The following is a 26068-nucleotide window of genomic DNA, read 5'->3' as shown; positions in this document are numbered from 1 at the left end:
AAATGGTAACATTGAATAAGAAAAACAGACTCAAATTACTAAAATTGAAAAAGTAATTTTGCAGAATAAAACAGATTGAGAATACTATGAATATCCATCAACAAATGGATAACCTATATGAAATAAATTCCTAGAAACACACAACTTACCAAAACTGAATCGTGACTAGAAAATCTCAGCAGACCTGTAACTAGCAAGAAAGTTGAGGTAGTGATCAAATCTTCCAACAAAGAAATGCCTGGACCAGATGGCTTCACTGCTCAATTCTATTAAACATTTCAAAAAGGATAAACATCCACTCCTCTCACATTCTTCCAAACGTTAAAGAGGAGTAAACATGCTCTAACTTATATTACAAGATCAGCATTACTCTTACACCAAACTGAGAGAAATACACTATTCCATTCTTCCCCCCCCACCAGAAAGACTACTAAATTGTCCCTTATTACCAAACTGATGTGAAATGCATTTACCATACACTAAAATCCTTTACTTGGTTCTTTTTTGGAATTCTCTCTACTGTTCCACTGGTCTGTCAAGTCAGATGACAGTCCCACATTTCAATTTTTGAAGTTTGTTATCTGGTAAGATTAGCTCCAACTGCCCCATACTGCATCCCTCCCCAGCAATATACTGTCTATTCTTTCTTTTTTTCCGTTTGAACTTTAGAAAAATCCTACTTAGAAAAGGATATTATTTTAAGTAGGATCATGTTAAATTCATAAATTAATTTAAAATGATGTTTATGTTAAGGACTTTTATTGAAGGATATAGTATAATTTATTTCATTCGCTAAGTTTTTTTGTGTACCTTTCAGTAGTGTCTCAAGCATATTTTACTTTATTGCTAAAATTATGAAGCATTTAATCCTATTGCAGGGTTTTATTTGTATATATGAAGTTTATTTACACAAATTTATACCCACTACTTTACTTTCTCCCTTTATTTAAAATTACATTAGCCCTGGCCAGGTAGCTCAATTGCGGATAGGCCAAGGTTCATCCCCGGTCAGGACACATTAATCAACCAGTGAATACCTAAACAGGTGGAACAACAAATCCATGTTTCTCTAAAATAGAATTTTAAATTATGTTGTAAGTGCAATAAAATATTTGGAGAAAGCATCTTTGCGGTTAGAAAAAAATTATTTTTATATGCCTAACAAAATCCATCTGGCCTGGAGGTAGCCGGAGGGAACTGGTAAATCAGTTGATCTGTCGAGTTTCCTTGAGGAACTTCAAACTTACATTCCCTGGTCTCTGTAAGCCATGTGTGTTTTTCCTTCAAAAAGTGGGAACAGCACTGCCTAATTCACTTCTTTCCTATTTGCAATGGTCGACACTACCCTTCAAACTTTAAAGTTGTTTCTTAGTCCAGGACTTCACAAATCTGCTCCCTTAGACTTAATCCCTTAGACTTACACCCTTCACTCAGGACTCGAAAAGGACCCATAAGTTTGTCCAGGGTCTGAACAAGAGCAAGCACCCCATTTTAAAAAAGTTCCTTTGAAATTGGCTCTCTCTTAATTTTTTGAATATTTTCTTTTTATTTTTATTGTTGACACTATTAAAGATGTCCCCATTTTCTTTCCTCTCCTTTGCTCCTCCCCGCCAAGCCCCTGGCTTTCTTTTTTTATTTCCATTCTATAACAGGTACTTCTAGCTTTACATAAAAGTCAAGCTTTAAATCATTTATTAGCTCAATTGTGTAACCTTTCTCCCATTAAATTAAAAAAAAAAAATCTCCAATATATATACAGTGATACTCACCTAAACCTTCAATTACACGCGCACCACTCCCCGAATCCAGTTTCTCCCTCTCTCTACGACCCCCAACACCCTGTCACTCACACCCAGACGCTCAATGACTTTTTTCCTGCAAAGCCTGCCTCGCCACCCCTCATTGTCCTCAGGCCTGGACATTCAAACAAAATACCAGCCCATTTCGGAAACCCCTCCCCCTTGGCCTCCCGGACCCGGTTTCGCGCCTAGCGATTCCTCCCCACAGCCCCCCCATCCCTTTGCAGGCCCTAAGTCCCCTCCCTTCGGCCTCCCGGACCGGCTCTGGGGCTCAGGAGCTTAGGTCCCACGGCTCCTCAGCCCTGAAGGAACCCACGCCAAAGTCACGACGGAACAAGGGCCAAAACGGCGACTCCGGACACCTGGGCACTCCTTGGGCGCAGTGACACCCCTCCCCCCCGAAGTTCCCAGGGTGTAGCTAGGCGCAGGCTGTGAGGAATCGAGACGAATTTCAAACGGTGCACCCACCGCGTTCCCTGTCCCGGACTCCATTTCCCGGAAAGGTCGGCTGTGCGTTATCCTCCCGCGCAGGCCGGCCCTGCTCCTCCAGAGCCTGTCCCACAGCCGGCGACGGTACGGCGGACGAGAGAACGCAGCCCGTTCAGCGCGGCGACGTGGCCTCTCTGAGGAGCCACGGCCCGACGCCCAGCCGGCTCCGCGAGGCGTGCGGCGCGCCGTTGGACGCGGGGGCGCCAGCGTAGCCGCGGCGCCGCAGTTGAGCCCGGCGGGAGTCCGACGTTAGGGAGCCCTGCCGCCCGCCGCACGTACGTGTCCGACTACATTTCCCAGAGCGCTCCTCCGCAGAACGTGATCTCGCGTCATTTCAGCCTCAAAGTCACGCGCTGGGGGGACCCGTGGGTCTACACCAGCAACTGTTGAACTGCCGTGGAGGCGGGTTCTGTCGCTTTGCAAGCTCCAGAGGCCTGAGGTGAGGAGCCCGAGGAGGGGCGGGGCCCGAGCCCGAGCCTCGGCTTTGTGCCGCGGAGATCAGATTCAAATTGTGTGGTTTTCGTCTACATGGTGGTACGTGGTGACTGACCGTGTGGGTGTGACTTGCCGTTCCAGTGATTACCGTGTGCGGCACAGTCTGGGAGCCTGTGACTGCTGGTGTGACGGGACGGTACCCGGGGTGTGTGTGTGTGGCTGGGGCCACGTGCGGCTTTGTATGTGCGGGTGTGGAGAGCTTTGGGCTCGGTGGATGTGATAGCGTTTGCCCCCGTAGGGGCGTGTGGTTGTGCGACCGTGCGCTGTAGGTGCATGTGGGGGTGCCTGTGAATGCTGCGAGGGTTTGTCTGTGGTCAGTGTGATTGGGACGGTGCGACCACGTACGGTACGTGATCCTTGTGACCGTGCGGGGCCCCGGGTGCTGGGTTACCTGTAGCTTTAAGTTCCCGTAGTGTTTATGTGATTTGCGTGACTGGATAAATGTATGAGGCTTTTTTCACTTGTGTATACCTCTCTAAGCATTATACTGTAGTTTTCCCTGGTTTTTAAACTTTATATGAATGCTGCCCTTTATCTTTTATTTTTGCTTATTTGTACAGCTATGTTTTAGAGAATTTTTCATGTTAGATATAATAGTGGCTCCTTGCTCTTTGCTATATTGTATCCATCCCTCCTTTGATCTACAGCTTCTCATCCTTTCTAGTACTGATGGACATATGAGTTATTTCTAGTTTGTTTGTTTTACTTTGTAAACAGCATTCTTTTACATAAGGTACACGTGCCTGAGTTTATCTGCCAATGGAATTGCTAGGTTGTCTGATATCTTCCACTTTACTAAATAATGCCAAAATATTTACCCAAGTGGGTGCACCAGTTTATATTTGCACAGCAGTGTTTGAAGCATTTCATCTTATATCCCTACCAAAATATGGTTCTGATAGTTTTGAAAACATTTTTATGAGATACATTTATATGGTACAGTGCACAAAAGTTAAGTATACCACTGTACAACAATTTCCTAGATCAATTTAAAGAACTTTGCCAGCATGCCCAGAAGTTCCCCTCATACCCCTTCCCAGTTACTTTTCTCTCACAATCACTAATCAGAAACCTGTCTGAACCATTAGTTAGTTTTACCCATTCTTGAACTTAATATATAAATAGAATTATATAGCATGTACTTTTTTATGTGTGCCTTCTTTTGTTCCATATTATGTCTGAGATTCATGTATGTTGTTGAGTGTAATTGTACTTAGTGCTCATTACATTTGGGGATATATTACAATTTAGTAATTGATTACATTGTTGATGGACATTTGATAGTTTCCAGTTTTGGGCTATTACAAATTAATTGGTAGTGGGTACCAGGTTTCTCCCATGTAAAATTACAATTTTTCTCTTTTTAATTAGTATCTTGTGCCTAGATGCTTTGAGACTATGCAGAAATAATATTTCTCATCATATTTTCACCCATTAAATTTAACATTCATTGGTAATTCTTGTCTGTAATAATTATTACTGTGATGATCTTCTCTTTCCATCATTCCTTCTACATTTATTAATTTAAATTCTACTGTAAGGAAGAACTGTCCTTATTCGTCATGTGTTTATTTGATTATTTACTTATGAACTCATGGACATTTATTTTATCCTATAAGTGTTAATTCATTATTATTATAATATATTTTATTGCTAAATTGTCCCAGATTTGGCCATTAGGAACTCCTTCAAGTTGCCTCCTGTGTCCTTTCAACGTGCCATCATTTTTTGAGCACTTCCTTACTTTCTGGCTTCGAGATGTTCCAGGCTTATCTTGTATTTTTCCCTTCTCCAGTCCTGGAATCAGCAATTTTCCAAGGAGACCTTGTTTCTTTTATTGCAGAATGGATTTATAAACCAAGCTCTGGGCACTAGGTATACTCAATGCTATCTGGATATAATTGCTCTAGTTTTTGTCAGTGGACAGAGCTAGAAATATACAAATGTGTATATACACAATCTATAGCTATTTATCTATCTACCTATTTATTTGTATACATTAAAAAGCCACTAGTTTAGCCCGGACGGTGTGGCTCAGTGGTTGAGCATCAACTAGGAGGTCACAGTTCAGTTCCCAGTCAGGGCACATGCCTGAGTTTTGGGCTGGATCCCAGTAGGGGGTGTGCAGGAGGCATTGGATCAATAACACTCTCATCAATGATGTTTCTCTCTCTCTCCCTCTCCCTCTCCCTCCCTCTCTCTGAAATCAATAAAAACATATATATATGTATCTTTATTGATTTCAGAGAGAGGAAGGGAGATAGAGAGAGAGAGAGACAGAAACATCAATGATGAGAGAGTCATTGATCGAGCCCACACCCCAGCCAGGCATGTGCCCTGACTGGGAATCGAACCCCGATCGCCTGGATCCTAGGTCGACGCTCAGCCTCTGAGACATGCCCGGCCAGGCAAAAAAAACACATATATTTTTTAAAAAGCCACTAGTTTATACTTTCAATTCCAACCCAATACCACAGGATTCTGTCAAGAACTGTGAAGTGTCTGAGATTTAACCTACTTGTTTGTTAACAAGTTAGCTTGCCACAGTTTCACAGATGCTGGCAGAAGACATGAGACTTCTGGGTCAGAAATGAAAGACAGTTTATTGCTCATAGCAATAGCCAAAGTGTCAATACTTTCTTGTACTGGCTCACTTACACCCATAGGGTGATGCAAATGCACAGGTATTTGTGTCTCCCATGAATTTAGGGAACCTAAATCTTATGTAATGGGCAACAAGCATGCCTGCCCTTTGCTCTGAAGAGAGAATATCTCTGTCTTTAAGGCTGCTCATAAACATCTTGGAGAAATAGTACATAAACATCTTGGAGAAATAGTACAAAATAATAGCACTTAGTGCTTCCAATGGCAAGATGTACAGATACATGTAAGACTCAAGGAGAATTGTTTCCCATCAAGTTTGGCCATTTCTTATTTGTAACTCCTTTCTCCAACAATGAGAAACCTGTTTCTAGTGTTTCAGTATTTTTTTACTCATATTCTAGAATACATGTAAAGTAGTTTCAGACTTGCTAGCTCATACTTATATAAAACACAAATTTACTAACTACAGTAAAGTATTTGTGTGCAACTTTTCTTCTTTAGCTTTACAGTATAGAGTCAAAAATGGTTTCCAATTTTGCTCTTTTCTTTGCCACCTCTTCAATGTAGTTTTGTTACTCATTTTTATGTTTAGCTTTGTGTGTTACACTTTGGGTTCCCCAACATCTCGGTTGCTTGTTGCATGTCACAGTATTTTGAGTATGAAAACATTAATGTGGTTCCTGCCTACCCCCTGTACATAATCAGCCTCATTAGTTTCTGCTTTAGCCTTCTGCTGCTGCTTTTGCACAAATGAGCAGGGACATGTATTCTTTCGAATGATTTCCTTTATGATCTCACTTATATGTGGAATCTAATGAACAAAATAAACTGACGAACAAAATAGAAACAGAGGCATGGATACATGGAACAGACTGACAGCTGTCAGAGGGGAGGGGAGGCAGGGACTAGATGAAAGAAGGTGAAGGGATTAGCCAAAGAACATCCAGTATATGCATAGCCCATAGATACAGAAAACAGTGTGGTGATGGCCAGAGGGAAGGAGGGGCGGGGCTGGGTGGAGGGGGGCCCAGGGGAGGAAAATGGAGACATCTGTAATAATGTCAACAATTAAAATAAAGAAAAAATAAAATATATATATAAAAAAAGATAGCATACTCTTTTGAACATTGCTGCTTTCACTTAATGATATGTCCTGGACATTACTCCATCACAATTCAGAGATACTCATAGCTTTTGTTTACACAGTTACATAAATATTCCAGTATATGGATTTATGATAGTTTATTCAAACCACTCTTCTATTATGGACATTTCTTGAAACAAAAAACATGGCTTAGAGATCAAGGAATGTATGTTTGAAGTTCCTCAAAGAGACTCTTTAGATCAACTGATTTATTGTTTCTCCCTCTCTCTCTCTTTCTCTTTTTCTCTCTCTCCCCCTCCCTACCTCCCTTCCACTCTTTCTAAATAGAAAAAATATCCTCAGGTAAGGGTTAACAAACAAACAAACAAACAAATAAATAATACTATATAGTCTTGGCCACGGAGATGTTTGGCTTTAAAAAGGAGGAGCAGGTCCCCCAGATGCAAGAATTCATCTTGTGAGGATACCCCACAGGAGCAAAGATGAAGAGGTTTGGGAATGGGACAAAGGCAGAAGGAGGTATTGAAGTAAGAGTGTTTCCCGCTCATTCCACTTGGAAGGTGCAGCATTCAGGGATGCGCCTTTAACCAGGGAAAGGTCAGGAGGAGAGACCAGAAAGGGAGACCTAAAGTGAGGAGTATCGGAGAAGGAATTTTGCTTCCAAGTCTTTCTGGATTACTGTTGATTCTTTAGTATTTCGTACAGTGCCTGGTATATAGGCTATATGGTTGGTAAAAGAATATTAGGGGCTTCATAAATAGTAATAATATTAAAAGGAGCGCTTTCAGATTTTAAGGAAGAGACGTGTAGATTATTTTGGTTTTAATTTCCTGGAATATATATACACCTGGGGGAATACAGTGAGTAGCCAATAAATAATTGATAACATGGTGCAACTTCCTGGGTGTTTAGTTTTACATGAAATTATCGATAAATTGTTTAATGATCAAGGAGCTTTGTGCATAGAGAGGAATGCTCACTGCCCTTTATACTTTTATAATGCTCAGTTTATTATATTCTTATATCTAATAAGCAAAAAAATTTTTTTCTTAAAAGTTTAAACATAGGTCACAAATCGGTTACTTGTCTTAAACAATTTAGACTTCTATTAGTATTTTAGTATATTCTTTTGGACATTTTAAACATCTTAAGAAGCACATAGCATGTACATGACTGTTAAAATTATTACTTCATTATGTAAAGTCAAAAGCTATTCTAAAGCATCAGTGATGTGGGTGTAGTCAATTTCTATATAATTTCTATACTCAAGTCTTTCCTATTGTTATGCTAATTTTAATAGCTTGCTGAAGTTTCCACTTTTCTGGATTTCAGTTATCTTAAGGTAAGACTCTTAAGGCAGGATTAGAGGATCTGGTTTATCAATCAGTTGTTTCTTGCTCAGGACTTGGGACCTGATTGTACAATCCAAGATCATTGAAACCTGGTTTGACCAATGCATATCCAAATCAAAATGATTACAGTCAACTTTCAGGAATTAATCATTCAAAATTCATATGTTGGTAAAATGATATGTACAAAGATCTTTAGTATAATATTGTTAGACTGGATCCTAATGATCATCATCAGCAGATTGGTAAAATAAAGTATACCTGTTTAATGATGTATAGTTTAGCTAGGGGAATTATGTAACTCTGTATATACTAGTTGGGATCCAGTCCAAGATACATTAAGTTAAAATAGCAAATGTCTATAAACAGTATGTTATAATATGCTACAATTTATGTAAAAAAGTTATCTTTGGGTGTATGTATACATATATTCTCCAAGCCATATTAAGTTGTTCAAATCTATCCTGCTCTAGTCAAAGCCTGAGGTTTCTGGAGTTGGGGATAATGAAATATTTGCCCATTCCTCTCCTAATAACCCCTCAAGTGTTTGTGTGGAGTGAACAGAGGGGAAATGATCGTTGTAAGAGCTATAAGGCAAGTGAGATCTTATGTAGCTTCTTTTGCCCCTCCTAGCTCTTTTTCCAAAAGAGGAGTCCAGAGGACGACTGGTCCTTTTCTGCAAATATCAAAGCCATGGCTCAGGTGAGATGCTGTATTTTTGTTTGTTTTGTTTTGTTTTTTGCTCAAATGGAGTCATTTTTATCCCTAGTATATATAAATATTTGCTTTCCTAGTCATGATGCTTTTTGGCGTTAAAAAACAAAAACAAAAAACTTTCAGACAGTTTAGTTATAAGCGATACCTAAGTTCTCTTACCTTTGCTTTGAAGAAAAAGGTCTCTAATAAGCCAGTTCACATATTTCTCTGTTTGTGGAGATAGTTATAGAAAAAAGAAGTGGCTCAATAATCATTGTAAAAGAAAAGAATGTCTGGTTAAAGATCTTTCTTTACACTCTTAATGTGTAGATAACTGTTAGAGGGTCAAGTGGCTCTGAGGCAGTGTCAATCAGATTAAAATTTATCAGAAAATTCCTTATGAATTTCATCAAGAAGCCTTACTTGTTTCCACAAAGAGATTGTGAATTACATAATGTAAAATCTGTCTGACTGAGACCAAGTTTGGGGAAAAAAATGTTTTACACTGCTTCACATGGTCCCCTTTCAGAAAACTAACCCCAATTTTCTCCTAAACCACCCAATGCCCGCCCCTCAGTTCTCCCTTCTTTTTATTTTTATTTTTTTTAATATGTCTTTATTGATTTCAGAGAGAGGAAGGGAGAGGGAGAGAGAGAGATAGAAACATCAATGATGAGAGTCATTGATCGGCTGCCTCCTGCACGCCCCCTGCTGGGGATCGAGCCCACAACCGGGGCATGTGCCCTGACTGGGAATCGAACCTCGATCTCCTGGATCCTAGGTGGATGCTCAACCGCTGAGCCACGCCTGGCCGGGCATCTCCCTTCTTCTTTTAAACAGTGTTCACAAACTCATTTTGTAAGTACTTCAGCATCTTCTATCTTAGACTTCTCCCAGAAATCTCGATTCATTTGTTAATGAATCTAATCTGCTTGGACAATGATTTGATAGGATGAAAATGAGTAAAAAGCCCTGATCATCTCCACAGACCTAGGTTTTCAATTAGAAAACATGTGGAATAAGGTTTTGTTTGATTTCAGTCTTAATAATGGAATGATCTGCCTCAGTTTCCAGTAGCTCAGGAAGAAAGGGAATTTATAGTTGAACAGTGGGTGGGGTTGTAGGCGACATTGGGCTAATGTTGGGGAGATCTTTAAAGATCACCTGTAGCCTCAATGCCTGAAGGCAAAAGAAAAGTTACCATTTATATCCATATAATAGAATATTATTCAGTGAAAAACATTCTTATGAAAAGAATATGCTGTTAACAAGGAATAGTTCTTATTATATAATACTGTGACATTATAATGGTGCAGTCTTGAATTATATGCAAATTTAATTTTCTAAGATAAATGTTTTTAAAAGTCATTGTACACATGAGTACAAGTGAAGTAGTACTAATCCAGTATTATCTAATCACCAGCCCCACTCCTAAAAGGTGATTGCCCTCAACTCTTTTGTTAATTTTTTAATTACAGTGGATTTTCAATATTAGTTTATATTAGTTTTAGGTGTACAGTATAGTGGTTAGATAATCATACAATTTCCAAATCGATAACCCAAGATATTTCAAGTACACGTGGCGCTATAGTTATTATATTGTTGACTGTGTTGCCTATACTGTATTTTACATCCCAGTGGCTTTTGTAATTGACAATTTGTTCTTCTTAATCAATCCTTTCATCTTTTTCACCCAGCCCCCCAACTTCCTTTCTCCCTCAAATCCTGAATATGGTTTAATTGCTATTTTTTGATGAATCAATTTTACTCCTTACCTCTTGACTTACTGCAGAGTGGAAGAGACATTGTACTCCCGTATTGTACCCTTCATTTCCTCTGATTCTGTTATTAATTATATCACAATTTTTGGTGAAAGCAACAGTATATGGAATATTAGTACTGTAAGTATCACTCGCTGTTGAGCTCTCTCGGCTTTATTCTGTTATGACTTTTCATTTTTCCTGAGGTTAACTCCCCCCCCCCCCATTTGCTTAGTTATCCATGTATTTTTATCCAAAACCTCCAGAATCACTGTCACATGCCAGTTAATATGTTTGCCATCTGACCAAGCACATCATTCCTTTTGAACATGGAGACTTTCACCTTCGTTCCCTTTTTAGTCCTGCCCTCTCTAGGCCTGCTGCAGTTTTCCCAAGACTTCCCTTTTTCTGCTTCCTGGGGTTTCCTTCACTGTTTTCCTGTGTTAATTTACCTATTTCTTGACTCTCATGTCGTCGTCTTTTCTGGTTTACTCCCCCATTCTGGTGGAGCACATCATCTGGTAGTTTCCTAAGACATTGTGCTTGTGTCCTTTTATGTCTAGGAATGTCTTTTTTCAACCCTTACAACAGAATGATAGTTCATTTATAGAATTCTTGGTCAGAATTTCTTTTTTACATAAGAATATTGAAGACTTGTTCTTATTTCTTATTTTTAATAATGTTGTAAAAAATCCCATTGCCTCTCTTTTATATGATATACTCTTCTCTGGATGCTTTTAATGTCTTCTGTTTATCCCTTGTTCTGAAATTTTACTTTCAGTATTTAGAAAAAGAGGAGAGAGAAAGAAGCACATTCGTATTGTATGACAAGTATTGTGTTAGGCATTTGTATATACAATTCCTCTTAGACTCTGTACCCTCCGGGACTTATGTAGGTAGTGGCAGTGTCCCCGTATAAACAGGTAGTTTTGTCTGAGGAAACAGCGACAGGAAGCCCATTGCTTCAGTCATGCTTGTTTACGGTCCTCTACTTGCACCCCAGACATGCAGCCCCTCTCTATAGGCTTGCTGTTGTTCACTTCTTCTCCCCTTATTTATTTCCTTCTCCCTTTCCTTCCCAAAAACACTGTTTAAAAAATTAATCAAGTCCTATACGTGATTGTTGTTCCAGGAGTCAGTGGTGTTCAGTGATGTGTGCATAGACTTCTCTCGGGAGGAGTGGGAATACCTGAATGATGATCAGAGAGATTTGTACAGAGATGTGATGTTGGAGAATTACAGCCACCTGGTCTCAATGGGTAAGGACGTCTGTCCATATTAATCCAGATTCTGTCTTCAGAAGGTCTGCTTCCTCCAGGCTGAAATACCTTTCAAGTAACCAGTTAGATTTCTAATCCAGTTCCCAGAGGAATGTTTTTTAATATTATGAGGGAGAAAGAAGAAGCTGTGTTGAGTTATGGGGAAAGTTTCAGATCCTCATTATGTTTCATAAATCTGTTATACCTTTCTTTGACTCTTTCTTAATGAAGGAACTGGATTTGAATTCTGGGACATTCTTATCATAAACATGTCTCATTACTTCTTTTATAAGCAGGACATTCTATTTCTAAACCAGATGTGATCTCCTTCTTGGAGCAGGGGAAGGAGCCCTGGTTGGTTGACAGAGAAGTGACAGGAGGCCAGTGTCCAGGTAAGTGAGGCATGGCAGTAATGACCCAGTTGTTCAGTGGAGAGGCTATACCTTTGAGATGCTCTCTGGGAAGCTCCCCCAAAAAGCTTAAGGCCTGTTGTGCAAAAGAACCTTTTCAGCATGAGCTTTCAAGTGACCTCACCTTTCCCCTTACTGAACACATTGCCTGTTCTTTCCCTCTTCCACTTCTCTCGTAATTTTAGCCAGCTGGTGAATATCTAATGATATTCCTTTCTATCCATATTTTGGATCTAGTTTCTTTTCAGCTTCTCATCCTCTTTTATATTAGCCTTTATAAAAGCATCACTGTCTCCTGAAATATATTCTTTTCTACATTGCCAAAGACTTATTTTCTTTAGAGTTTTTTAGATACAGTAGTTCATACACTCATTGATTCAGTTACACTTTTAACAAGCTTTTACTGATTTTCTAATTTACTTTTCTAGGTGCTGGAGATAATTAAAAAAAGGGAGTAGGCAGTTATAGAATTTATAGCTTAGTAAAGGTACTAGAACATGTCTATATATAGCTTGTACAAAGTGGAACCACCATGAGAGAGGTGAAAACAGGGAGCTCAGCAGAAAGTGAGGGCTAAAGATGTAGAAGAAGAGTTGATCCATGTAGAAGTCATGGAAGGAGATTTAAGCATCCATGTCATTGACTTCAGATAGACTACTGGAAATAAAGGGTCTGTGCCTCCACTGAGAACTTAGAGCTGGCAAAGATAGAGAGACTTGGTATGAAGGAGGAAAACAGGACAGCACATCACTCAGTATATGTTTATTGAGTACCCGCTGCACACCCAGCACTACTCTTAACACTGAGCGTACAGTAGTGAATAGAACAGGAAAAAACTTTATTCTCAGAGCTTACCCTCCAGCGCAGGGATAGATACACAAATAAGTGAATACATAATATATCAGGTAATAGTAAGTGCTGAAAGGAAAGCAAAGTGGAGAGAGGGGGTAGAGGGTGCTATTTTATGTGACATGGTAAAAGCAGCTTTTTCCATTAAGGTGACATTGTGCAGAGACCTGAGGAAGTACAGCGGTACTTCTGGTGTAGTTTTCAATCTGAGGATTCATCTCTTTTTTGGTAATAGGAAGTCCTTGGCAGTCACCTCTTCAAATATTACCTCGTTACCATTTCCTCTTTTCTCTCTTAAGCTCTTGTTAAGAAACATTAGAACATCTGGGTCATCTCCAGTACCTTTTACTCCTCACCTGTTTTTCCATTTATGCTGCTTCTACATAGAATTTTGTGGCTTAATTTGTGTTGATCCACTAATATAATCTTTATCTCTGAGCTTTTGGTTCTTTAACCTATCCATTAAGTTTTTTATTTAAAAAATAGTATAGTTATTTATTAAATGTAGTTATATACACAATAGGGTATATATAATATATAATTAACATAAAATTATAAGATAACATCTCTAGATTTGCATGTATAAGAGATTTGCTAGGAAATACACCTAGGAATACAATTGCTGGGTCTTGGCATACATTCAGCTTTACTAGGTAATGCTAAACTATTTTTCAAGTATTTGTATCACCTTCTCTCCCTGTAATTGATATTCTAAGATTTTTTTCATTTTCTTAACAATCTGGTGAATAGAAAGTCTTATTTCATTGTTTTAAATGATTTGTAGGAATTTCTTATATATTTTCTAGATACTAATTTTTAGCCAGTAACATGTTTTATAGACATCTGTTCTAGTTGTAGCTTCTTTATTTACTTTCTTTATGATATCTTTTGATGAACTGTAATTCTCTGTGTTAGTATGGTTAAATTATATAGTTAGTAGATAAATTATGTATAGTTTATTAAAAATTATACTTTTTTCCTGTATGCTTCACACCTTTGGGGGTTTTAAGAAACCTTTCCCTAGCCCAATTTTCTCTGTTTTGTATGCTTTTACTTTCTTATCAAAGTCCTATTAATGTAACTGGAATTGATTTTTGTGAAAGGTGTGAAATAGAGACCAGTTGTAATTTTTTCCCATATAGAAAACAACTTACCTATGTCCTACTGAATGAAAAGCCTATTTGTTTTCCACTGATCCACAATGTTTCTTTTGTCATATATTAAAATTATATGTATACATAGTTCTCTCTTGTCCTATTGGCTTTTTTATCTATACCTGTCCTAATTACTCTTGCTTTTATAAAACATTCTTATCTCTGGTAGGACAGATCCCTCCACCTTTCTCTTCAGAAATGTGCAGTTATACTTCTCTTTTTTGGTCTTCCATATGAACTTTAAAAGTACATTAAGTAAAGTTTCATTAAAAATGTTGAATTTTTAAAATACCCATTTGTGATAAAAATCTCTCAACAAAGTGGGGGTAGAGGGAACATACCTCAACATAATAAAGGCCATATATGGCAAGCCCACAGCTAACATTATACTCAGTGGCAAAAGCTGAAAGCTTTTTCTCTAAGATCAGGAACAACACAAGGATTCTTGCCAATTTTATTTAACATAGTACTGAAAGTCTTAGCCAGAGCCCTTAGGTGAGAAAAAGAAAGGAAAGGCATCCAAATTGAAAAGGAAGAAGTAAAACTGTTTCTGTTGGCTGATGGCATGATATTGTATATAGAAAACCCTAAAGATCCCTACCAAAAACCACCAAACTGTTAGAACTAGTAAATGAGTTCGGTAAAATTGCACAATCAATATTCAAAAATCAGTTGTGTTTCTATACACTCACAACGAACGCTCAGAAAGAGAAATTTCAAAACAATTTCATTTACAATTGTATCAAAGAGAAAGAAATACCTAGGAATAAATATAATCACTGAAAATTCTAGGACACTGATGAAAGAAATTGAAGAAGATACAAAGAAATGGAAAGATATTCCATGCTCATGGATGGGAAGAATTAGTATTGTTAAAGTGTCCCTATGACCCAAAGCGATCTACAGATTCAGTGCCATCCTTATCAAAATTCCAGTGGCAACTTTGAGAGAAACAGAAACAATCCTAAAATTAGTATGGAACCACAAAAGACCCTGAATAGCCAAAGCAGTTTTGAGAAAGGAGGAGGAGGCACCTGGAGGCATCACACCTTCTAATTTCAAGCTATAGTGGACTTTTGAGCAATGGTTTGAACTTTGTTGTCCACTTAAATGTTTAAACCTGCGTTGTTCATGGGTCAACTGTATTCCTGAACCATGGTCGGGAATTCACGTGGGTGGAGGGCTTACTTAAATTATATGCATATTTAAAAAAATATATCTTTATTGATTTCAGAGAGAGGAAGAGAGGGAGAGAGAGAAACATCAATGATGAGAGAGTCATTGATTGGTTGCCCCCTGCATGTCCCCTGCTGGAGATCGAGCCGGAAACCTGGGCATGTGCCCTGACTGGGAATTGAACCTTGATCTCCTGGATCATAGGTTGATGCTTAACTGCTGAGCCACACCAGCTGGGCTATATGCAGATTTCTAACTTTTTGGGTGATCACTCCTAACCCCTGTGTTGTTCAGGGTCACCTGTATATTACAAAACTATAGTAATCAAAACAGTATGGTAATGGCATAAAAACACACATAGATGGTCAATAAATTTATTTAAAAAGGAGCCAAGAATATACAATGGGGAAAGGACAGTTTCCTTAATAAATGATATTGGGGAAACTTAACTAACATGCAAAAGAATGAAACTGGACCACTATCTTACATCATTCACAGGAAATTGACTCAAAATGAATTAAATACTTGAACAAAAGACCTGAAACCATAAAACTCCTAGAAGAAAACATAGGTGTAAGCTCCTTGACAGCCTTGGATTTTTTGGATTGACACCAAAAGCAAAGGCAACAAAAGCAAAAATAGACAAGTGGGACTAAAAAGCAAACTAAAAAGCTGCCCAGCAAAGAAAACCATCAAGAAAATGAAAAGGCAACCTATTAGAATGGGAGAAAATATTTGCAAATTATATGTTAAGGGTTTAGTATCTAAAAAATATATACAAAACCCATATAACTCATTAGCAGAAAACCAAACAATACAATTAAAAGATAGAAGACAAAAAAACAAATGGAAATTTCAGAAGTGAAAAATACAATGGCCAAAATTTTTAAAAACAACACTCACTGGATAGACTAAATAGGAGAATGGAGGGGAAACTAGTGAACTTGAAGGTAGATCTGAATTAATTAGCCAATGTGAATAACAGGGAAACAAAGACTTAAAACTTAAAAAGAATACAACTTCAGGGATATGTGGAACAATAACAAAGGTTAACAATTTTGTTATTAAATTCTCAGAAGGAGAGAAGAAAGTTCAGGACTGAAAAAACTATCTGAAGAAATAATGGCTTACCAAAATTGGTGAAAGATACACCAATTGGAGAAGCTGAGCTGCCCCAACAGGGTAAACCCAAAGGAATCCATGCTCAGACATACCATAATCAAGTTACTGAACATGTATGACAAAAAGTATTGAAAAAACATAGAAAATAATGCATTACTTGTAGGGAAACTGATTTGAATGAATGGATTTTGCTTCATAAACCGGGTAGGAAGTTGAACAGTATTTTATTATATAGAAGAACTGTCAACCCAGAATTCTATATCCAGCAAAAACTCCTCAGGAATGAAGGTGAAAACAAGGAAAGCAATATTACAGATGTACATGGCAACTGGCTCCAGCCTGAGGATTCATGTGGGACTAAGCAGTAGTAGGGACAGTGACTAATGAGAGAGAGGCTATACCCTGTCTCAAAGGGGTAAGCACTTGTTAAGGCCAGGAGACAGCTGTCATGTGAGAATGCAGGCCCAGTGATGCCAGATAATCCAATCTTTCAAGGAAAGCCAGAAATCCAGATTTCTCTATTACATCTGATATCTCAAGGCTGACCACTATTCATACCTTTAGAGAATTGTTGGGGCAACACCAAACACAAACATGTGAGTAGGATACAACCTGGTTCATCTAGGTTTTAAGTTCTATAGAGTTTTCTTTTCTTCCTTGAAGCACAGAAGTTTTACCTAGATATACCTAGTTAAAATCTTTCTTCATAAATTCTGCTCAGCACAGAAGGGAACCATCTGATTACTAAAAGTTTTTTTCAGCTCTGGAAATCCGTTTTACTTTTGGTTTTGTATCATCGCCATATTCTCCTTCTGGGACTCATATTTCACATTTATTTTCTATCATTTTCCTTCCCTATGACTCTGTCACCAATTTTTTTCAGTCACCATTTCTATCCTTTCTCCTCTGAGAATTTTTCAAAAATTCTAGTTTTAGTTATGATTGACTTTTTACTGTAGAATTTGAAGATAACTTACTTACTCTACACCTTCTTTCCTCACCTTCCAAATATATCACAGCTTTTAAATTAAGTTATTATTCAGTTCACTTAATGACTAGGTAAATGGTTTACATTGCTGAGCTCTGTTAATTTCCATGCTGTTAGTCCTGGTCTTCATTGAGAGGTCCTTAGTTTTCTCTTTATCTGTTATTAATCTCACTCTTCAGACACATCACATAAGTGGTATATTTTTAAAAATATATCTTATTGATTTCTGAGAGAGGAAGCTCCCCCTCCCCCCACTGGGGATAGAGCCCGCAATCCAGGCATGTGCCCTGACCGGGAATCGAACCTCGACCTCCTGGATCATAGGTCGATCCTCAACTGCTGAACCACGCCGGCCAGGCATAACTGGTGTATTTTTTAAATTTTATTTTTGTTTAAAATATTACAGATGTCCCTTTTTCTCCCCAATGACCCATTCCACCCCATCCCACTCCCCTCCCCAACCCCTCTCCCCACCATTGTCCGTGTCCCTGGGTTGTGTATATATGCATATAAATTCTTTGGTTACTCTCTCCCCCTGCACCCACCCGCCCTCCTCCATTCCTTTGACATTCGTCAGTCTGATCCATGCTTCCATGTCATTGAATCTATTCTGTTTATCAGTTTATTAAGTTCTTTAGATTCCACGTATAAGCGAGATCATGTGATGTTTGTCTTTCTCTGCCTGGCTTATTTCACTTAGCATAATACTCTCCAGGTCCATCCATACTGTCCCAAAGGGTACGAGATTCTTCTTTACAGCTGCGTAGTATTCCATGATGTAAATGTCCCACAACTTTTTTATCCACTCATCTGCTGATGGGCACTTGGGCTGTTTCCAGATCTTAGCTATTGTAAACTACACTGCTATGAACATAGGGGTGCATATTTTCTTTCTGATTAGTGTTTCAGGCTTCTTAGGATATATTTCCAGAAGTGGGATCACTGGGTCAAAAGGCAGCTCCATTTTTAATTTTTTGAGGAACCTCCATACTGTTTTCCATAGTGGCTGCACCAGTCTGCATTCCCACCAGCAGTGTACCAGGGTTCCCCTACTGGTGTATTTTTAAACTGAGACATCCTTCTAATCCTTTGTTCTTGTGCCCCAGTCGAGACTGTTACATAGCTGTCATTTTAGAATTTCCCTTCATGATCATTGCATGGAATCCCTTAGCATCGTCCCATCGATTCCCTTTACCTCTCCCCTTTTGACCCTCTTCTGTTTTTGGCATGTCATGCGTCCTCCTTTCTTGGTTTATTCCCTCATACTGAGGCACATCTTCCAAAAGCACCAAGGAAAGTATGCAAGAGAAGTAAATAGTATGTTTTGTGGATCCCTGCATGTCTGAAAATGTTTTCATTTCACTCTCATGTTTGATAATTTGACTGGAGATGTAATTTTAGGTTAAAAAACTTGCCTTCAAAATTTTGATGACATTGCGCCATGGATTTCTGAAATCTTCTAGCATTTAGTGTTTTTGAGAGGTCCAAAACCCATTAGGTTTTTAGTTCTTTTATGCGACTTGTTTAATGTCTTTGAGTGGAAGCTTTTATAATTTATTCTTTATTTATGATGTTCTGATATTTCATGTTTAGTTATCATGATGTTGATTTTATTCTTCCATTTGGCTGGGCACACACTGAGACATTTTATTCTAGAAACTTTAAATAATTGAAAATTTCTTGATCATTTGTTCCCCATCGTTTTCTCTGTTCTCTATGTCTCAAGCTTTGTTTACTTTTTCTATCCAGTGACTGGTACCATGTCTGATACATAGGAAGGGCTCATTAAATTTTTAAATGATTGAACACTGATAATTCAAATCTTAAATTTCTTGCCCTAGCCCTAGAATTCTTTTTTTTCATCTCTCTTTTTATGTAGTGCTTTCTGTGGGATTTTATTACATTCTAATCCTTGAATTAATTTTTATACAAAACATTTTTCTTCTTTGAATATTTCTTTTTCTGACATCATTTTCTTGTGGGATTGTTATATGTTGTTTTTAGAAGCATTCTTCTTATGAATTAAAAAAAAAATTTGCTATTGACTCTCTTTCCTGAGTTCTTTTTTTCTTTTTGTTTATTTTAATCCCTCATGTTTAAGATTTTCCTGAAATAGCTAGTAACTCAAGGCTATCTGCATATAAAGCACCGTGGCATTAAAAAGCTGATTAGAGCTTGTTGGTCTGTAAGGATGTGTAGATTTATTGGAAATGATCTTCCTAGAAGAGTTTACCTTATACACCCTACTTTTTAAAGGTACCTAATGATTGCAATTCTTGAAAATGTCTGGGATTCTACAGTAGGACCAATCAACAACGTCTATTTCAATTTTTTTATGGTTGTTAACATCATTTATTCCTATTCCATCTACTCTCTAGCTTCCAAAATCTTTTTGCTGCTCCTTCCTCTCCCATTCTCTTTGTCTTAATGGAGTTTCTTCTTTCATTTAATCTAATTACTCTCACTTAGTGGACTTCATGGAAGAGTAGTAACGAATGCATATATTCAGTGTGCCATGTTTGAAAAGAATATGTCCTTTTTTTCTAGAGGAATTTTTTTAGACTTTATTATTAAGGAGTATATGTGCTAATTGAGTCAGTCAATAAATATTTGTTGATCCTCCAATATGTGCAAGATACTGTGCTCAGCATTGAATACACATTGATAAAGACATTAGACACTTTTCTTGCCTTCACAAAACTTAAGACCTTTAGAGGGAAAAAGATATTAAATGAACCTAAATTACAAATGTAATTACAAATTGTGAAAATCCTATTAAGGAAGAGAACAGACTACTAAAACGGTAATTACAAGGAGGGTATAATTTTGTGCTGGGATCAGGGAAGACGTAAAAAACGTATGACCTTTAAAAGTAGAGCTCTGGAAAATGAGCAATAGTGATCAAGGCCAGTAGTGAAAGAAGACACCTTCTAGACACAAGGAACAGTAGTACCTGGAAAGGCCTTAAGAGGGACTAAGAGCTGGGGAGTGTTTGAAGAACTGCAAAATACTGAAAGTTTAGATGGAGCTTAGAAACGAAAAGGGAGCATGCTGTGAGATTTGGTTGAAGAGGCAGGCAGGAATCACATGGCTCAGAGCTTTGTAGACCATGCTCAGGGGCTAGTTTTTACTGTAAAAGCAGTATCACGGGAATCCACTGAAGAACTGCAAGCAGAGCAGTGGCAGGCAATGCCACTGCAGGAACGTGGGTTGGAGATTGTAAACCTCAAGTGGGAAAACTAGGTGAAGCCTATCCCAGTAGTCCCAGGGAGAGAGATTTCACATTAGGCAGTAAAGACACAGGGAAGAGCTTCTTGCTGTATTAGGAGCAAGATTAAACAGTATTTGCTGAGTCATATGTGAGAGGAAGAGGAAGATGATGGCACTAGAATGAGTTTCACTTCTTTGACTTGAGGTTTCCCTCTGGGTCCATAGTATGCTCTTCCAAAAATACTACACTTCCCTAACATTCCCATGTTTGTATAGAAATTCTTTCATAATAGTATTTCTCAAATACAAAACGGTTATTTTATACTAAATACTTTTCATATGTTATTCCCAATCCTCACAATGATCGTGTTAGTTATCATTCCCATGTTAAAGATAGAATTGGGGGCTCAGAAAGATGAACTAATTTGTCCAGAAAACAATGCTTGTAATTAATTGGGTTTTAGTTCAAAATTCATATAACTGACTCTTGTGCCTCTCATCTTTCAATAGCAATACACTGCCTTCCATTATATTGTCTTTTCTTCCTTTTGAACATGCAAATGCCCTTCCTGTCAGTTGGTCAGCACCACTGTAGTGCTTGTGCATGTGTTAAGTCCTTTCCTTCTAATATCAGCATCACAGAATCCCAAGGCACATAGTGTGTTCATCAAACCCCAAATATATTATCTAGCCACAAAAGACTCCTTCCTATATACCACTCATGCGAGATTCATTCAACATTTGACTTTTCTTAAGCTATTTTCCCATGTGAATTGCTACCCTCTATCATTTGTTAAAGAGACCCTGGGCCTCTACGTACTGCATCTAGAAAGGTGCTATCAAATAGAACTTTCATCGAGGGAAATGTTCTATATTTGTGATTTCCAGCATGGTAGCCACTAGCTACATTTGGCTATTGAACACCAGAAATGTGCATAGGGCTGATTTTGAATTTTTATTTAATTTTAATTATGTTCAATTTAAATAGATAATATGCTAGTGGGTACTGTAATGGACAGTACACATCTAACCAGGGGCTAGCAAACTTTTTCTTAAAGGGTCAGATTGTAAATACTTTAATATGTGATTTTTTAAATACATTTTTATTGATTTCAGGGAGAGGAAGGGAGAGGAAGAGAAAGGAACATCAATGAGAATCATCAATTGTCTGCCTCCTGCACACCCCCGTACTGGAGATGGAGGCAGCAACCTGGGCATGTGCTCAGGCTGGGAATAAAACCGTGACCTCCAGGTTCATGGGTTGATGCTCAAGCACGGAGCCACACTGGCAGGGCAGATTGTAAATATTTTAGGCTTGCAGTCAGTGTGGTCTCTGTTGCAACTACTCACTTCTGCCACTGTAGCTCAAAAGTAGCCATGGTACGGCCCAGCTGGGCGTGGCTCAGCAGCTGAGCATCGACCTAGGATTCAGGCGATCGGGGTTCAATTCCCGGTCGGGGCACATGCTCGGGTTGTGGGACCGATCCCCAGTCGAGGGTGTGCAGGAGGCAGCCAATCAATGACTCTCTCATCGTTGATGTTTCTATCTCTCTCACTCTCCTTTCCTCTCTGAAATCAATAAAGATATATTAAAAAAAAAAAAAAAGCCATGGTACATAAATAAATTAGTGTGGCTGTGTTCCAATAAAACTTTACTTACAAAAATTTTTGCAGTGCTGCAGGCAGTTTGCCAACCCCTTAGAAATTTTCTTTTGACATATTAATTTAATCCTGTCAACTCTAAGTAGGTATGACCATTTCCCTTACTTTATGCTGTAGCTTGCTCTTGTATGTATATATGTGAGTGTGTGTATATGTGTGTGTATGATTAGAGTCACCCTATAACAAAGGAAATAAGACTGTGTATTTAAGAAGCTCCCCTATGTAATTCTAACCTGTAGCAATGTTTGCAAACCAGTGGCTTACTTTCTGCCCTCATCTTACTATGTGATCTCTCTCACTCTTCTAGTCCATTTTTTAAAAAAATATGGTTTAATTCTTCCATTTTAATTGAAGTTTTATTTCTCCCAAACAAGAAAAATGTGAGTGATTACTTTCATATTTTCTTTCAGTCCTGGGATCAAGATATGAAACCAAGAAATTATTTCTGAAGAAGGAAATTAATGAAATAGAGTCAGCCCAGTGGGAGATAATGGGAAGACTTACAAGACATGACCTTCAGTGCTCTAATTTCAGAGATGATTGGGAATGTAATGACCAGTTTGAGAAACAACATGGCTCTCAGGAGGGACATTTCAATCAACCAATATACACCCATGAAGGCATGCCCACTTTTAATCAGGATCTATCCTTACAGCAAATAATTCATAATAAAGAGAAATACTGTGCAACTAAGGAGTGTAGACATGACTCACAGCTTACTACACATCAGATAATTCATACCATTGACAAACCCTATGAATGTAAAGAATGTGGAAAGACCTTTAGACATCCCTCAAGACTCCGTCACCATCAGAAAATTTATACTGGCAAGAAACCCTTTGAATGTAAGGAATGTGGAAAAACCTTTATTTATGGCTCAGACCTTACTCGACATCGGAGAATTCACACTGGTGAGAAGCCCTATGAATGTAAGGAATGTGGGAAAGCCTTTAGTAGTGGCTCAAACTTCACTAGACATCAGAGAATTCACACTGGTGAGAAGCCGTATGAATGTAAAGAATGCGGGAAGGCCTTTAGTAGTGGCTCAAACTTTACTCAACATCAGAGAATTCATACGGGGGAGAAACCCTATGAATGTAAAGAATGTGGCAATGCCTTTAGTCAGAGCTCACAACTTATTAAACATCAGAGAATCCATACAGGTGAGAAACCCTATGAATGTAAGGAATGTGAAAAGGCTTTTCGTTCTGGTTCAGACCTTACTCGACACCAGAGAATTCATACTGGTGAGAAACCCTATGAATGTAAGATATGTGGGAAAGCCTATTCTCAGAGTTCACAACTTATTAGTCATCATAGAATTCATACTGGTGAAAAACCGTATGAATATAGGGAATGTGGGAAGACCTTTAATTATGCCTCACAACTTATTCAGCATCAAAATTTGTACTGGTGATAAACCACAGAATATATGAAATGTGTGGGAAGGCTTTTAATTACAGCTCAAAACTATTCAACATCAGAGAATTATCTTGATAATCATCCTTCTAAATAGGATAATGTATAAGCATGTTATTTGTTGACTACAGCTTATTTAGCCCAAGATAAATGTAGGAAAATTAACACCCCATAAGTAAAATACATTTTGGAAGTTCTTTAATAAAATTTGTTTTTCTCTTGACATCAGATAATTCAACCTAGCAAAAATTAAAAATGACAGAACTTTTGACACCTTTATAACCTTAAACATCAGAGAATTCATGCTGAAATGTAATCCTGTGATTTTCATTTTCTTTCCCCTCCTGATTTGTCTGTAGTTATTATATTCTTAATCTTAGTTCATCTTAAATTTATATGACTGTAAAGTCCATCTGTTTACATCATGGTTTGTAAAATACCTATATTTTTAAAGTACCTTTAATAACAGAGAAGTGACCTCTTTATTTCTGAAGATGACTTACATTTTGCTCTTTACAAAATTTAGGCTTTCTTATTGTAAAAACATTCATGAACAACTTTGCACTCAGTAAATAGATATCTTTTTAATGGCTTCATGGTGTTTCATTATGTTTCTATAATAGCATTTTATTAAATCCATAGTGATAGACATTATTGTTTCTTCCAGAGTTTTTGCCATCATACACAATGCCCTGATGGACATTATCCCTTGGTATATCTTTTTATCATGTCTTTTATTTTAATTGCAGAAATAATGTATGAATATATTTTCCTTATAAAGATTGAAACATTACAAATAAGACAAACATACCCTTTGACCACTATCCTTGTACCCATTTTCCTTCCCAAAGGATGTTATCTGTTTAGTATTTATCCCTCCTGAGATTTTTGTTTGTTTGTTTTTATACATGTATGTCTCAGTAGAAATTATAAAATGGGGATAATCATAATACCTACCTCATAATTTTGTGTAAGGGTCAAATAAGACAAAATGTTTAGAATTATGCATGTCATAATAAATAGATACTCACTGAATGTTAGTCATTGTTACATTCATTGTTGTCATTAGTATTATTTGTTGAAAGACAACTGTTTCTGGAGACCTTACTCAACATCAGGCAAGATATGGAATTGAAGAATGACCTATTGAGGGTAATGAATTAAGAAGTTTTTCTATCATTTATTTCTTATGGAACATGAAATCTTGGGATTTGGTGGGGAAAGTAATGTGTGTAATACGTGGGAAGAACATTATTCAGACTAGCATCCTTTTAACTACTTATAATACCTAATATTAAAACAAATAAGAATATAGACAAAACATTGGTGACACTTCTGAAGAAAAAGTGTGAAAGACAAACAGCAATTAGGTTTGAAAAGTGGATAAATAGATATGGAAACAGATAGAGAAGCCTTAGAGGTCCTGACTGAAAATGCTGTTCTGAACACTCTGCTGCTCTCTGATACACTTGGAAACGTAGACAAAATTATTTTTAGGAGGATTAAAGCAGCCAGTGTTGACTCAAAGAAAATCATCTCTTGGGAGACTCTTACACACATAGGAAAAGGGGAGTTTATGTGACTGCAGTAGCTATTAATTGACAAAGCACCAAACCTAATTTTTTTCAGGCAAAACATTACCAAGTGTTCAAGGAATTTTGATATGTTAGTAGACATGACATACAAACTTTAATAATCTTGCTGTTAGATGTGCATTAGGAGGACACAAAAAAGGAAACTCTTTTTCAGTATCATCCATGAAGTTGTTGCAAGCATACTAAAGAAATTAGCAAACTGGATGTATCAAAAGAATAATGAACCTGGTTGGGACATAGTTAAGAAGGATGCCCAGTGGCCAGTTCCAGCTAATTGATGCTGTGAGGAAAATCAGGCCCTGTTTGCCAGCTCTTCTGACTTCCAGAGAACCCAGAAATCTACATTTTTTTAAGTGTGTGATGGCTCTTGATCTTTAAATGGCAGCTCAGATTTAAAACAAAATAAACCACGAGGACAGACAAAGATATGTCAACTCCGCAGGTAGCAAGTGGGTTACTTGCTACTTGGGTTACCTTTCTGGACACTAGAGCAGTGAGTGTGCTAAAGGCTTGCAGGAGGAGATTTTAATTGTTCAAATGCCTTGGTAACAAGGAAATTTAAGAAGGGAGCACAACACAAGGTAATTTACCCAGAATATCTTGGATGTGAACAGTTTTAGATTAAAAATACAGAGATAAAGTAGCTAACCTCCAAGTATAAATTCTTTTTAAAAAATGGACTTGATTCAGCCTCAATATTGTCTACATGTTTTTTTATTATTTATTCTAAGCATTATGTCAGTTAAATAGGATGTACAGTCATGTGCCACTTAATGACAGGGATGTGTTCTGAGAAACGTGTTGCTAGACAATTTTATTGTGTGAACATCATAAAGTCTTACACAAACCTGAATGGTGTTTCCTACCACACATTTAGGCTATATGGCATACCACTGTTGTACATGCAGTCAGTTGTTCACTGACACA

The 26068-nt window shown here is 37.8% G+C and overlaps 1 protein-coding gene across 1 annotated transcript in view; it reads left to right on the top strand.

Annotated features, from left to right (window-relative positions):
• The first annotated feature begins 2776 nt into the window (after positions 1–2776).
• LOC107543415 (uncharacterized) overlaps positions 2777–26068 on the top strand; it is a 38153-nt gene continuing 14861 nt past the window's right edge. The window contains exons 1-5 of the mRNA XM_087827387.1: positions 2777–2822; positions 8475–8543; positions 11430–11556; positions 11850–11948; positions 22538–23534. Of these exons, the coding sequence (XP_087683513.1) occupies positions 2817–2822; positions 8475–8543; positions 11430–11556; positions 11850–11948; positions 22538–23534 (1298 nt within the window). The 5' untranslated portion in view covers positions 2777–2816. The remainder of the gene's footprint in view (positions 2823–8474; positions 8544–11429; positions 11557–11849; positions 11949–22537; positions 23535–26068) is intronic.

Source organism: Miniopterus natalensis, chromosome 18, assembly GCF_054644295.1.
Source record: "Miniopterus natalensis isolate mMinNat1 chromosome 18, mMinNat1.hap1, whole genome shotgun sequence".
NCBI classification, from domain to species: Eukaryota; Metazoa; Chordata; class Mammalia; order Chiroptera; family Miniopteridae; genus Miniopterus; species Miniopterus natalensis.
The sequence above is the reverse complement of the archived record's forward strand: the minus strand, read 5'-3'. Positions and strand labels throughout refer to the sequence as shown.